This window comes from Natrix helvetica (genome assembly GCF_964273705.1).
Source record: "Natrix helvetica genome assembly, chromosome: 1".
NCBI lineage: Eukaryota > Metazoa > Chordata > Lepidosauria > Squamata > Natricidae > Natrix > Natrix helvetica.
This window is the reverse complement of record NC_138548.1, coordinates 357,627,284-357,639,619: the sequence shown is the minus strand read 5'-3', so window position 1 is coordinate 357,639,619 and position 12,336 is coordinate 357,627,284. Positions and strand designations below refer to the sequence as shown.

At 42.7% G+C, this 12,336-nt stretch overlaps 1 protein-coding gene across 1 annotated transcript; it reads left to right on the top strand.

Annotated features, from left to right (window-relative positions):
* Positions 1–8,401: 8,401 nt before the first annotated feature.
* On the top strand, positions 8,402–12,048 carry LOC309382284 (uncharacterized protein; the record flags this gene model as incomplete). Its single annotated transcript, XM_081933888.1, has 3 exons — positions 8,402–8,526; positions 10,017–10,711; positions 11,848–12,048. Exons 1-3 carry the CDS (start codon positions 8,502–8,504, stop codon positions 12,046–12,048), a joined length of 921 nt encoding a protein of 306 aa, XP_081790014.1. The 5' UTR covers positions 8,402–8,501.
* Positions 12,049–12,336: the final 288 nt, after the last annotated feature.

Here is a 12,336-nt window from a genome sequence, read left to right as displayed (position 1 = left end):
ATCTAATAGCTCACTGCTGTCTGACTCACTGTCCTGTGACTCCTCTCCACTGCTCCAAGGCATGACATCAGGAGCCCCCTTCCTTTGGCTTTCACCACTGCTCCATGCCTCAGGCGCCCCCTGGTGGCCAACCAGCCTCTCTGCGCCCTGCTGAGCGTCGGAACCCTGTCCAGGGTCCCCCACCTCCTCTTGAGCCGACTCAGAGGACACCTCGCTGTCGGAGTCTGGTGGCAGCAGCACCGGCACCGGCTGGGCCACAACAGTTGGCTGGGGAAGTTTGGGAGTTAAAGTCCACAGATCTTAAAATTGCCAAGATTGGATATCCCTGGTCTCTTTCATTTATTCAGTCATGATAGTAAAGGTTATTTCATATTTAAAATCATCCCCAGATAACTAGATAACTACCAGGATGTTAAGACACCATAAGGTATATACCTGTGATGGTGAACCTATGGCACACGTGCCACAGGTGGCACGTGGAGCCATTTCTTAGGGCATGCGAGGCGTTGCGCTGTCAGTTCTCAGCCTTCATTTTCAGCCGTTCTTTCTCCTCCGGAGGCTTTCCTGAAGGCTCTGGACGGCGAAAAAGGGCCCTACAGGCAACCCGGAAATTCTTATTTTGTGTATCTTTTTGCCATTCTGTCTCTAGTTTTTTATAGTCTTCTAATTTTTTCTGATCTTGTCCATTCTTTTTGTTTCTTTTTTTCCACATATGTCATTGCCAGTCTTCTAATATATGCTTTAACTGCATTCCACACATTTTATAGTGAGGTATCTTTTATTTTCTTTAAAAAAGGAAATCAACTCCCTTTCCATGAATTGTTGAAATTTCTTTTCATTTAATATTGTTTGGTTTAATGTCCATCTTTATTTCTTTTTTTGTCCCTTCCATGTAATTATCATCGGGTTATGTCTTGTATATTATACAGTAAATTAATTGACATCTACATCATGTCTATTCTAGACCACGACATATGTCTGTTTGAATACAATGTGTAACCAGGTATCTTCCTTGCTAAGCATCTTGGAGGAACTAAACATACCTAATTCCTCCACCATTGTAAAAAAAAAAGTTTTGGGGAGTGTTTTTCTAGGCTTCTTATTTGTCTTTGTAGTTTTATAGTCCAATTCTTTATATATAATTGCATTAAACCCACCTATGATACATTTATTTATTATTATTTATTTCTTCGCACTTCTAGACCGCCTCCTCTCCCAAAAAGGACTCGGGGCGGTGTATCTTTTCATACTCAAATTCTATTATTTTCCTGTGTAATTCACAGTAAAAATCCTCTTGACTGTCATTTGGAGCATATATCATCACTAAGAGTACTTTTTTGTATTTCATCATGTATTTCATCATGACCTCGACCATTAAAATCCTCCCTTCCTCATCCTCAAAAATTTGTTTGGATTTTATTCTCTCTTTAATGTATAGTGCAACACCTCTCTTACTTTGATGTGTAAGCACAGTGTACAACTTCCCCATCTTTGAATATTCCCCAAAATTTTTGTGTTGCTTTCTGATATGAACTTCTTGTAAACAAATTATGTCCAATTTTAATTTCACCAATTTATTAAAAGGTCTTTTCCTTTTAGTTGCCAAATTCAATCCATTTATATTTATTGATATTGCTTTTATTTCTTCCTCCATATTTTATATGTGGGTTTCATTGCTCTGATCATTCTTATCTCTCTTTGATCTCTGGGTTCCTTTGCTCTTGCTCCTTATTGCTATTTCTTCTTGGCCCTTTACTGTCTCTTTTGCTTGTTTATCTCTTTCTTCCATAAACTCTTCCTGCTGCTTAACCTCTCTCTCCTCTCTCAATCTCTCCTTCTCTTGTGATGCTAAATATTTGTCATAAAATTGTTCTGCTTTGTCTAATGAATTTAATCTATGCCTTTGTTCTTGCCAATTTACCAATATTCCCTCTGGTACCAGCCATCTAAAGTTCACTCCTTAATTAATTAAACATTTTGTCAGGAACTGATACGCTCTTCTCAAGTCTCTAACTCTTCTTGGTACTTATGTCAACACAACTATCTCTCTACCTTTATACTTCATTGGATTGTTTCTTGCTCTTTGCAGAATCTCTGTTCTTATTGCTTTCTTGGTGAATCTAATGTGCACCTCTCTAAGTAAATTGTTTCTAATCGCAAATCTCGTGTGCGCTCTAAATATCTAATCAATCTCATTTAACACCTTTTCTTTAGTATTCTCATTTAACTTTTGCACGATATTCTAATTTTTCGAGTTTCCCCTGTAATTGTTTTCTCCTGGCTGTTGTCTACTGCTGTAAATCTATAATTCAGCTCTCCCACTTTCTTTTCTGTTGATTCAGCTTTTTCTTCCATTTTTTGCATTTTTTGTTCATTTTTCTCCAAAATCCCTTTAAAGTCTTTTAACTCCACTTCTACTTTCTCCATTCTCCCATCTAATTTGCCTATCCTGTCCTTGAAGTCTTCATGTAGAGCCGGTATCATATTTTTAGATCAAGTTTCTCTTGGTGTGCCATGGTATGTTCTCTGACTCGTAGGACTAAAAGTTGTCAAAGAGGATGCTGAAGACAATTGTCTTGTTGTTTTCTTCATCTCAAGGTATAGTACTCATAATCCACCAAGTTTAAGTTGTTATGATGTCAAATCAATTTGTAATCCAAATATAAATCCACCACAAGGGGAGGATAATGAGGGAGAAAAAGAGAGAGAGAGAAAAAAAACAATTAAAAAACCAGGAAAAAAGGGAAGAAAAAATATACCTTTATCATCCAAATCCAAATATGATATTAACTTTTTTTTTCTTCGGGTTCTTCTTACCTTAATCAAGATTGCCTTAAAAGAATGAAGAAAGAAGACAAAAAAAAGAGAGATAGAAAAAAAAGATTTAAAAATGCGTAAAATTTTAATCCGAATCAACCCACCAGGTCCAAAATTGCAATTGTCTTGTTTTTTTATATTCCAAGATAAAAAGAATCACAGTATTACCAATCACTGAGAAAAGGAAAATCAAAATCTTATATCCAACTATTCAAAAGACAAAAGGAGAAAAAGGGTATCTATCCTCTTTCCTGTTGTTTCTCTTTCAAGTTCCAAGAGCTGCACTGTTCCAGTAAATAACGAAAAAAAATGTTTTTAGTGTACCACTCCCTATGAAGCAAAACAATTTCTTATCTATCCAGTTCACACATGGCCAAGGTTATCTTTGTTCTTATGACCCAATTGCACTGGTGCCTCTAGATGGCACTATAGTTCAATTCCAAAAAGGAAAAAAGTTTTATAAAAAGAAAAAAAATCATTTCGTCACTTTAGTTTTAATTCTTAATCTCTACTTTGAGAAATAAGAAATTTGAGCTTATTCAGTCTGGTTTTCTGATCTTTATTCTCCAAAACAGTCTCACTAAGCCAGTGTTTCTCAACCTTGGCAGTTTGAAGATGTGTGGACTTCAACTCCCAGAATTCCCCAGCCAGCAACGCTGGCTGGAGAATTCTGGGAGTTGAAGTCCACACATCTTCAAATTGCCAAGGTTGAGAAACACTGCACTAAGCCAATTCAGTTTTTCCCTTCTTTTATTTCTTTGGCTCCTCCCACCTTCTTTGCAGCTGTTCAATCAGTGGTGGAAGGGCACAAAAAAAAAAAAAATCCCCAGTTCCACCTCCTCTATTTTAGTCGTACTCTCCTCTCTTTACTATTTCAAGGAGATTATAAAAATAAACTTATATTTTTTTAAAAGAAAAAAGATATCTCTCCCAGACTGTCCACACTTCTCTGTCACCCCTGCACTCCTGTTGTGACCGCCCCAGCTTCATAGTGGCTCGTAATGGCCACTTCCCCGATCATCAGTTTGAGAAGCTTCTTCCAAAACGGCCAGGGAATTTGCGACTTTCCTGAGCGCACTGGATTGCGCTTCTCTTGTTCACCGTCCCTACAGGACAGCTTCGGTCTAAAAGGACCCCCTGGCGGCTGAGGTATTGACAATCCTTCAGGAACCCCCAAAGGAAGCGTTCATCTTGCAGCGGCACTGGCCACACTATGAGTAATAGCGGTTGATATATGTAGGTCTGTAGAACACAGTTCCTTTAGAACAGGGGTATCAAACTCAAGGCCCAGGGCCCAGATCCGGCCTGTGGGGTACTTAGATCTGGCCCATGGGGCTGCCTTGGAAACAGCGAAAGATTGGCTTGCAGTGTTTCTGCCAGTGAAAATGGGATCCCAAGCTCTGTTTTCTACTGCCATGGCCTCCTGCAATCCTCTGCCAGTGAAAATGGAGTTAGGGAGGGCCTCCAAGCTCTGTTTTCACTGGCAGAGGGTTGCAGGAGGCCGTGACAGTCAAAAACGGAGCTCGGGAGCCTGTTTTCACTGGCAAAGTGCTCAAGCCACCACAGGCGCACCCAACAGGAGTTGCCATCGAACTGGTCACACCAATCCTGGCCACACACACCCTGAAGTCAAACCCAAACCTGATGCGGCCCTCAATGAAATTGAGTTTGACACCCCTGTTTTAGAAACAGCAACTAATTTGACCATGGACACATGTATCTAATCTTTCTCCAAGGCCCAAACATCTATTCCATCACCATGGCATCTGGGTATCTGTTGAGCGTTGTCCATAACAACGGGGTCTGCTGGCATTCCAGAAGCTTGGAACATGTTCTGTCTTTGGTCTTCATGGGACAATCTTGGCTCAAGCTGGTTGTGAAGGATTTGCAGTGGAAGCGTGAAGGTGACTCCTATAAGATAGTACTTAACTCCATCTATGGTTGTGATAAATCTTTTATCTAAGAGCTCATTATCTCAAAAAAAAAAAAACCAACAATCCTGTTTCCATTAGATTTTTATTGGGTTATCATCATCTCCACACTTTTGGTAGCTCCATGTTTTGTTTTTCCATTGTTACTCAAGAGAGAAATGGATCCATCAGAAAATGTTACTGTGTCTTTCTGGGAGCCCTCAAAGAATGCTTATAAAAATTGTGTATCGTATTAGATTTCTTCTCTAAGAAATTTGATTCCTATGATTGATCCTGTTCAGCTGCGGCTTTCTTTTTTTTTACTTTTGGTTCCAGATAATTATAGAATTGCAGCTTTATTAGATTTGGGAAAGAGGATTATACCGTTCAGATATAAATTAATATTAAAGAATGAATTCACGAGATGCATTCCTTATTGATTTTTTGAAATATCCTTTTATTGTATAAATGAGAAGATGGAGCAGTGTTTTATGGATGGTCTAGACTGACTTCATTTCTTATTAATAATATATGGTTTCTCTTTTGTACTCTTAGATCTTTTAAATCACTATTCTGGATAGTCTGTACACTTTATTGTATTATGGTAGCTATGTTTCACGTTAAAATTCATTACCAAATGAGAGAGAGAGAGGGGGGGGGAGGGAGGGAGGGAGGGAGAGAGAGAGAGAAAGAGAGAGAGAGATATCAAGCTAATAAAATTAACATCCCATTCTGTTTTTTAGTTTTGTATAAGATTTTAGCCAGTATAGTTCTCTGTGAGAAAACACTTGATTAACTTGATGACTGAATTAACCCCAGGTCACTAGGTTAGTTTATGATGCCATAAAAAATAAAGGTAAAGGTTCCCCTCGCACCGAAGACCCAGCGCAATCCAAAGACGTCCCCGTAGTCATTTGGCCAGCATGACTAAATGCTGAAGACGCATGGAACGCTGTTACCTTCCCACCAAAGGTGGTTCTTATTTTTCTACTTGCCTTTTTACATAATTTCGAACTGCTAGTTTGGCAAAAGCTGGGACAGGTAACAGGAGCTCACTCCGTTACGTGGCGCTAGGGATTCGAATCGCCGAACTGCTGACCTTTCCGATAGACAAGCTAAGTAGCCGCTGAGCCACCGCGTCCCTAATGTATGATGCTATACTTTAGGCAAACCCCAGATAAATGGTTTGTCCAGTCACCATTGTGCCTCTGAGGTTTGACTGTGGTTTAGCCTGATGTGTAAACCTCATTTTAAAAAAAATTAAGTTGCCTTTGAGTTTTGAATGGCTTTGGTCCTACTGGTGTTCGAAAGATTCTTTACAACAAACACAACTGAAACCCGTTTTTCGTTTTTTTTCTTTGTTCCCACCTGTTATCTCTGCCATATTCTTTGTGTTTTCTTGTTTTAACACTTTTAACAATTTCCACCATTCCCCTGGTGAAGTTCTGCTGTGTTCCAGGCATGGTTTGCTCCATCTCACCCTTTGCTCCTGACACTGTTCTGGCAACAGGCTAAGGCCGCAGCTCATATCACTTGCTGCTCACTGGCTCTGGGCTCAGGCAGCTATGCAGGAAAGTGTCCATGGACACCAGGAGTTTTGCACTCCAGATCCGGATTTCTGAATGCATACAAGTTTCTTATGCTGGCGTGGTGGCGCTGTGGTTAGAATGCAGTGCCACAAGCTACTTCTGCTGACTGCTGGCTGCCAACAGTTCTTGGCAGATCAATTCTCAACGGCTCAAGGTTGACTCAGCCTTCCATCCTTCAGAGGTCAGTAAAATGAGGAGCCAGATTCTTGAGTGTAATAGGCTGACTCTGTAAACTGCTTAGAGAGGGCTGTAAAAGCACTGTGAAGCGGTATATAAGTCTTAGTGCTATTGCTATTAACGGGAGCTACGCATTCAGAGGGCATGCATTTTGGAGAACTTATCCTAGTATCCTGTCAGAGCTGAAGAAGCTTCTTGGATGAGAAGTGAAACATCTTCAGAGAGAAAAAAAAAAGGAAGTCCAGTTGCCTCCTGAAAAAGCACCTTTGGGACAACCCTGACCTGGATGACTTGAGAATCTCTACAGATTTTTAGCTATACAATTTGGGATGAAAAGCCTTTGGATGGTGTGGGAGTAGGAATGGATTTTGCAGAGGAAAAATTGGAGACTACAGGAACCAGGAGCAACACTTGGGGGATCCTGAGGACACAGATAAACCTCGATGTGCTTCAACGAGAATGCAAATGACCAGCCGTCTGCAAGGAATATCAATCCTTCCATTTCCCTGCTATCCTGTCAGAGCTGATGAAGCTTCTCTGATGAGAAGCGAAACGTCTTCAAAGAAAAAACAAGGAAGTCCAGTTGCCTCATGAAAAAGATGCTTTGGGATAACCATGATCTGGATGACTGAGAAAGAAAAAAAAAGAAAAACCCCATTAAAAAAACCAGAGAAAAAGAGGAAGGAAAAATACACCTTTATCATCCAAGTCCAAATAGAATTGAGAATCTGTTACAATACAACACAATACAATACAATACAATAGTAGAGTTGGAAGGGACCTTGGAGGTCTTCTAGTCCAACCCCCTGCCTAGGCAGGAAACCCTATACCATTTCAGACAAATAGCTATCCAACATCTTCTTAAAGACTTCCAGTGTTGGGGCATTCACAACTTCTGGAGGCAATTTCTGTTCCACTGATTAATTGTTCTAACTGTCAGGAAGTTTCTCCCCAGTTCTAAGTTGCTTCTCTCCTTGATTAGTTTCCACCCATTGCTTCTTGTCCTGCCCTCAGGTGCTTTGGAGAATAGTTTGACTCCCTCTTCTTTGTGGCAACCCCTGAGATATTGGAACACTGCTATCATGTCTCCCCTAGTCCTTCTTTCTCTTAAGCTAGACATACCCAGTTCCTGCAACCGTTCTTCATATGTTTTAGTCTCCAGTCCCCTAATCATCTTTGTTGCTCTTCTCTGCACTCTTTCTAGAGTCTCCACATCTTTTTTACATTGTGGCGACCAGAACAGTATTCCAAGTGTGGCCTTACCAAAGCATTATAGAGTGGTATTAACACTTCACGTGATCTTGATTCTATAGCAGGGATCCCCTATAGCAGGGGTGTCCAAACTTGGGAACTTTAAGACTTGTGGACTTCAACTCCCAGAATTCTGGCTGGGGAATTCTGGGAGTTGAAGTCCACAAGTCTTAAAGTTCCCAAGTTTGGACACCCCTGCCCTATAGCATATATCCTATATCCTATATCCCCTATAGCATTATCCTATATCCTATATCCCCTATAGCATTATCCTATAGCAGGGATCCCCAAACCTGGCAACTTTAAGACCTGTGGACTTCACTCCCAGCTGGAGAATTCTGGGGGTGAAGTCCACAAACCTTAAAAGTTGCCAAGTTTAAAGACCTCTGTCCTGCAGTGTTTTTCTCAACCTTGGCAATTTTAAGATGGTTGGACTTCAACTCCCAAAATTCCCCGTTAGTCCACCCCTTAAAGTCGCCAACGTTGAGAAACTCTATCCTACACGATGAGCTTACAAAAAAACCAAAAACCCTCTATGAGCGATTATCGCGCTCCGAAGCTGTTCCTTCCCCCTGCCGACCCAGACGGGGTTAATTATACGGAGAATATGCTTGCTAGAGGGACCCAGAGGCAGAGTCCTTCCTACTTCCTAGCCCTCCATGCCTTGACTAGTGAGAAGCTCAGTTCTGTATTGCATTTATTTATTTCCCTTTTGCAGCTTGAGAGGAGCACCGTTGACGGAGGTCAATAGGCTGCAATGCAACGTCTGCAAGGAGGAGGAGGTGAGTCAAAGAAAGGCGCCGGGAAGAAGATTTAGCGTAAACAAGGCTTTGCAAACAAACAAACAAAAAGCAAAACCCTCTCCTGCAGGGAGGATCTGCATTGCCCCAGGTTAGTCCATTTTGGGTGGTTTCCCAAAATGAACTGGTCAACTGTTTGACCCGGATAGTATAAGAAGGGGGTTGGACTAGAAGACCTCTGAGGTCCCCTTGAGCTTTACGATTCTGTGTCACCTTCCCCGATTCTCGGAGACCAAGAGAGGAATCCAGAAGAAAGAGATGCGGGGCCCAGGTCCCTTCAAGGAAAGATTTGGCGTAGATCTCCAGAGCGCTGCTTTGCCAAATCCGGCAGGATCCTCCCACAAGTGTATCTTATTTGGAAGGGAGATCAAAATGGAAAGATGAAAGGGAAGATAGTTAGTTAAGGACTTGGAGCCACTCTGCAATGGGCAAGGAGTCGTTTTGCTGGTTCATTTGCCTGTAATCTCAGGTTGATCGATGCAGAATAAATCAGACGCATCAGATTGGATTTCCCCTTTATTTCTGTTTTTTTTTAAGGTGCAGGAAGGAGACTTGCTTTCCTTAACAGGCTGCACTAGACTAGAGCAGTGTTTTTTCAACCTGGACGACTTTAAGAGGAGTGGACTTCAACTCCCAGAATTCACCAGCCCTATGGGGAATTCTGGGAGCTGAAGTCCACACATCTTAAAAGTTGCCAGTATGTTCTTCACTTCAGGAATTATTGAAAACTGGGAGGAGGGGTGGGTAGAGGCGCTAAAGAAAACTCCGAAGAGAAAGACTTCTGCAACTTTCTTTCTCTCTTTTTTAACCAGATTTTTTATTGTTTTTTTCCCTCTATAACATCTTACAATCATCTCATTAACATTGTTATGTCATCATACCTGTATATATCAATCTTATATCACTTCTATATTTACATACATTCATTTACAGTTCTATGCATTTCTCTATGGCAGGGGTGTCCAAACTTGGGAACTTTAAGACTTGTGGACTTCAACTCCCAGAATTCCCCAGCCAGCCATGCTGGCTGGGGAATTCTGGGAGTTGAAGTCCACAAGTCTTAAAGTTCCCAAGTTTGGACACCCCTGCTCTATGGTTTCTCGGCTGAATTAATTTCATTCCTGTTATGCAACCATTATTTATACCAGTTATCTCAAATTTCACAGTATTCTGACTCTTCTTTGTCCTTTAATCTTAATGTTAACTTGTCCGTTTCTGCACAATCTAAAATTTTCCTAATCACTAATTCATCTGGGGGAATATTACTTTGTTTCCAGCATTGGGCAAAGGTTATTCTAGCTGTAGTCAACAGGTGTATTTGTATGTATGACTTCTGCAACTTTCACCAACACATTTGTGTCTGCTGAACTTCGCCCTTTCCTAAGACTTCAGCCTGCGGGGGGAGGCCTTTGGAAGGAGTAAAGGAAAACGAGGTCAGGAATGATGTCGGCAACCTTGCTTTTAATTCACAGGGCAAAAGGAAGTCAAAATGGAACCGAAAGTGGATGGAAAAGAAAAAAAAACCAAGGCTGTACAGAAGGACCTTCAGGCTGGAATTGGGGCTGAGCTTCAGTTTCAGAAACTTTTGAAGCCAATCAAGCAGGAACCGGAAGACGAGCTGCAACAGCGCTGGGAAATCCAGTGGCAGAAATTCCTGAAGACCGTGCAGGCACCCTGTTCCCCAGAAAGATGTCCACAGCTAGCTCGGCCCCCACCGGAGGAGAGTCCTAAAGAATTTCAAGCTTCTTTTCCCTCCTCGAAGGGGATCACAGAGACCAAGCGAAGATCTAAAGAAGAGGTGTTCAGCCAGAAGGCCTGCAGGACCTGTGAGAAGGACCCACGTTCTTCTGTGGGAATAAAAGATGAGATTTGGGGTAAGGACATGGATAGCTTGGAACAGCAGAGACAGCATTTCCATCGGTTGCGCTACCAGGAAGCTGAAGGGCCCAGAAATGTTTGCGAGCAGCTTTGGCGGCTTTGCCACCAGTGGTTGAAGCCGGAGAGGCACACCAAGGAGCAGATCTTGGAACTGGTGGTCCTGGAGCAGCTTCTGACCATCCTGCCTGAGGATGTACAAGGTTGGGTAAGAGAAGGCAGACCCCGGACCTGTGCCCAGGCTGTCACTATGGCAGAGGATTTCCTCCTGAATCTACAGAGAAGGCAGCAGGTAAGAGCTTTCCCAAATTCTTGGCTGGGGCGTAGAAGTAGTCCTCAAATTACAACCTTAATGGAGCCTGCCCATTGCATTTGTAAAGTCCTAACAGCCATAAAACGCAATTTTACAACATTTGCAGCGGTCATACCACTAACTCTTGCAAACGTAACTGTTTTCTCCAGGGAATTCCTCCGCATAACATGGCCAAAATGAGTGAGACGCAGTTTTGTGATTTTGCCTTCAAGTGATATGTCTGGTGTTATGCCTTCCAGGGCTTCCTTGTTAGTCACCTTTGTTGTGGCCCACCAGCAGCCAGCAGAGCTGGCAGCAGATTCGGACAGTGAGGAGGTTGGGGAGGAACATGGGCCAGTCTTCGGAGTCAGGGGAAGGCTCTGATGAGGGCTCTGTGTCGGAGGCACAGAGGAGGCCAGAGCTGTATGTCAGTTATCAGCTGCCTTCAGAGTCAGACATCAGTGAGGCAGACAAACAGCTGGAGCCTGTTCCCAGTGTGCGCATGCGCAGAGTTGCCAGACGAAGGGAACAGCTAAGGAACAGGGGTCAATTTGGGAGTAAGGCCACAGGTGGACGATGAATGGCTTCTCCCAGAGGAAATAAAAGAGGAGCGAAAGGGGAGTGGAGTTTGCAGGAGACAATTAGTTCACTTAATTGGTTCGTGACTCTCCGAGAGTCCTTGCCAAGTTTTGCAGATATCGGCCTGTCAGCTCTCCAAGCCGGATAAGGTCGGTGACTGTAAATCCTCCCTTGAAAGACTTTGCTGGATGCGAATGAGCAGAATCCACAGTCAATTAATCAAAGGGGTTTTTGTCTGACAAGGAGTTTGCTTCATGCTCTTGGGAAGCCTCACTCAGAACAACCTTTGCTATCCAAGGAATACACAGGAATATAAACCTTCTCTAGCACCACAGCTCAAGCGAGTCGATTTCTTCCCAGCTTCCCTTTTTAAGGTCCAACTTTCACCACCTTAGGTAGCTACCAGGAACACAATAAACTAAACCTGCGTTTGATTGCCAGGCTGAAGTCATTGTTTTTCCATACTCGGCTCATGCTCACCATTGCTGTGCAATTCAACATTTTAATCTCTGTGATGCCTCAACCCTGTCGTATTGATTTGGATTGTGTCCCTGCAGGAACTGGAGCCATATGAAGAGGTGATTGTTAACTCCCCCAAGGCAGAATTGGACCCATCAGATACAGAGGAGCCGGAGGACTCCACGGAGGTTGAGAGAGAGAGCGATGATGAATCCACCTTATTCAGTAAGTGTTGGTGGAAGGAGAGGCTGAACATGACAGCAGGTGGTTTGAAATCCAAGCTCAAGTTGTCTAGATAAATAATATTCGGTTGACAACAGCAGAGGCGACCAGCCACTCCATGCTAAGCAATGCAGTTGTGAAGTGCAGCATCACGTGACCATACTGACTTATGACAGCAGTTGGAGTAGATCCAGTTACCATCGTTAGGGGAATTCTGTGCGGCCCATGGTCATGTGATCGCCATTTGCAACCACCCACTGACTGCCTATCAGAAGCCAGCAATAAGCCAGAAGGTTGTAAATGGTGATCCCATGGAGCAAAAGGCTGTAACTGTCAGAATTGCACACGGGTTGCCAACATCCTGA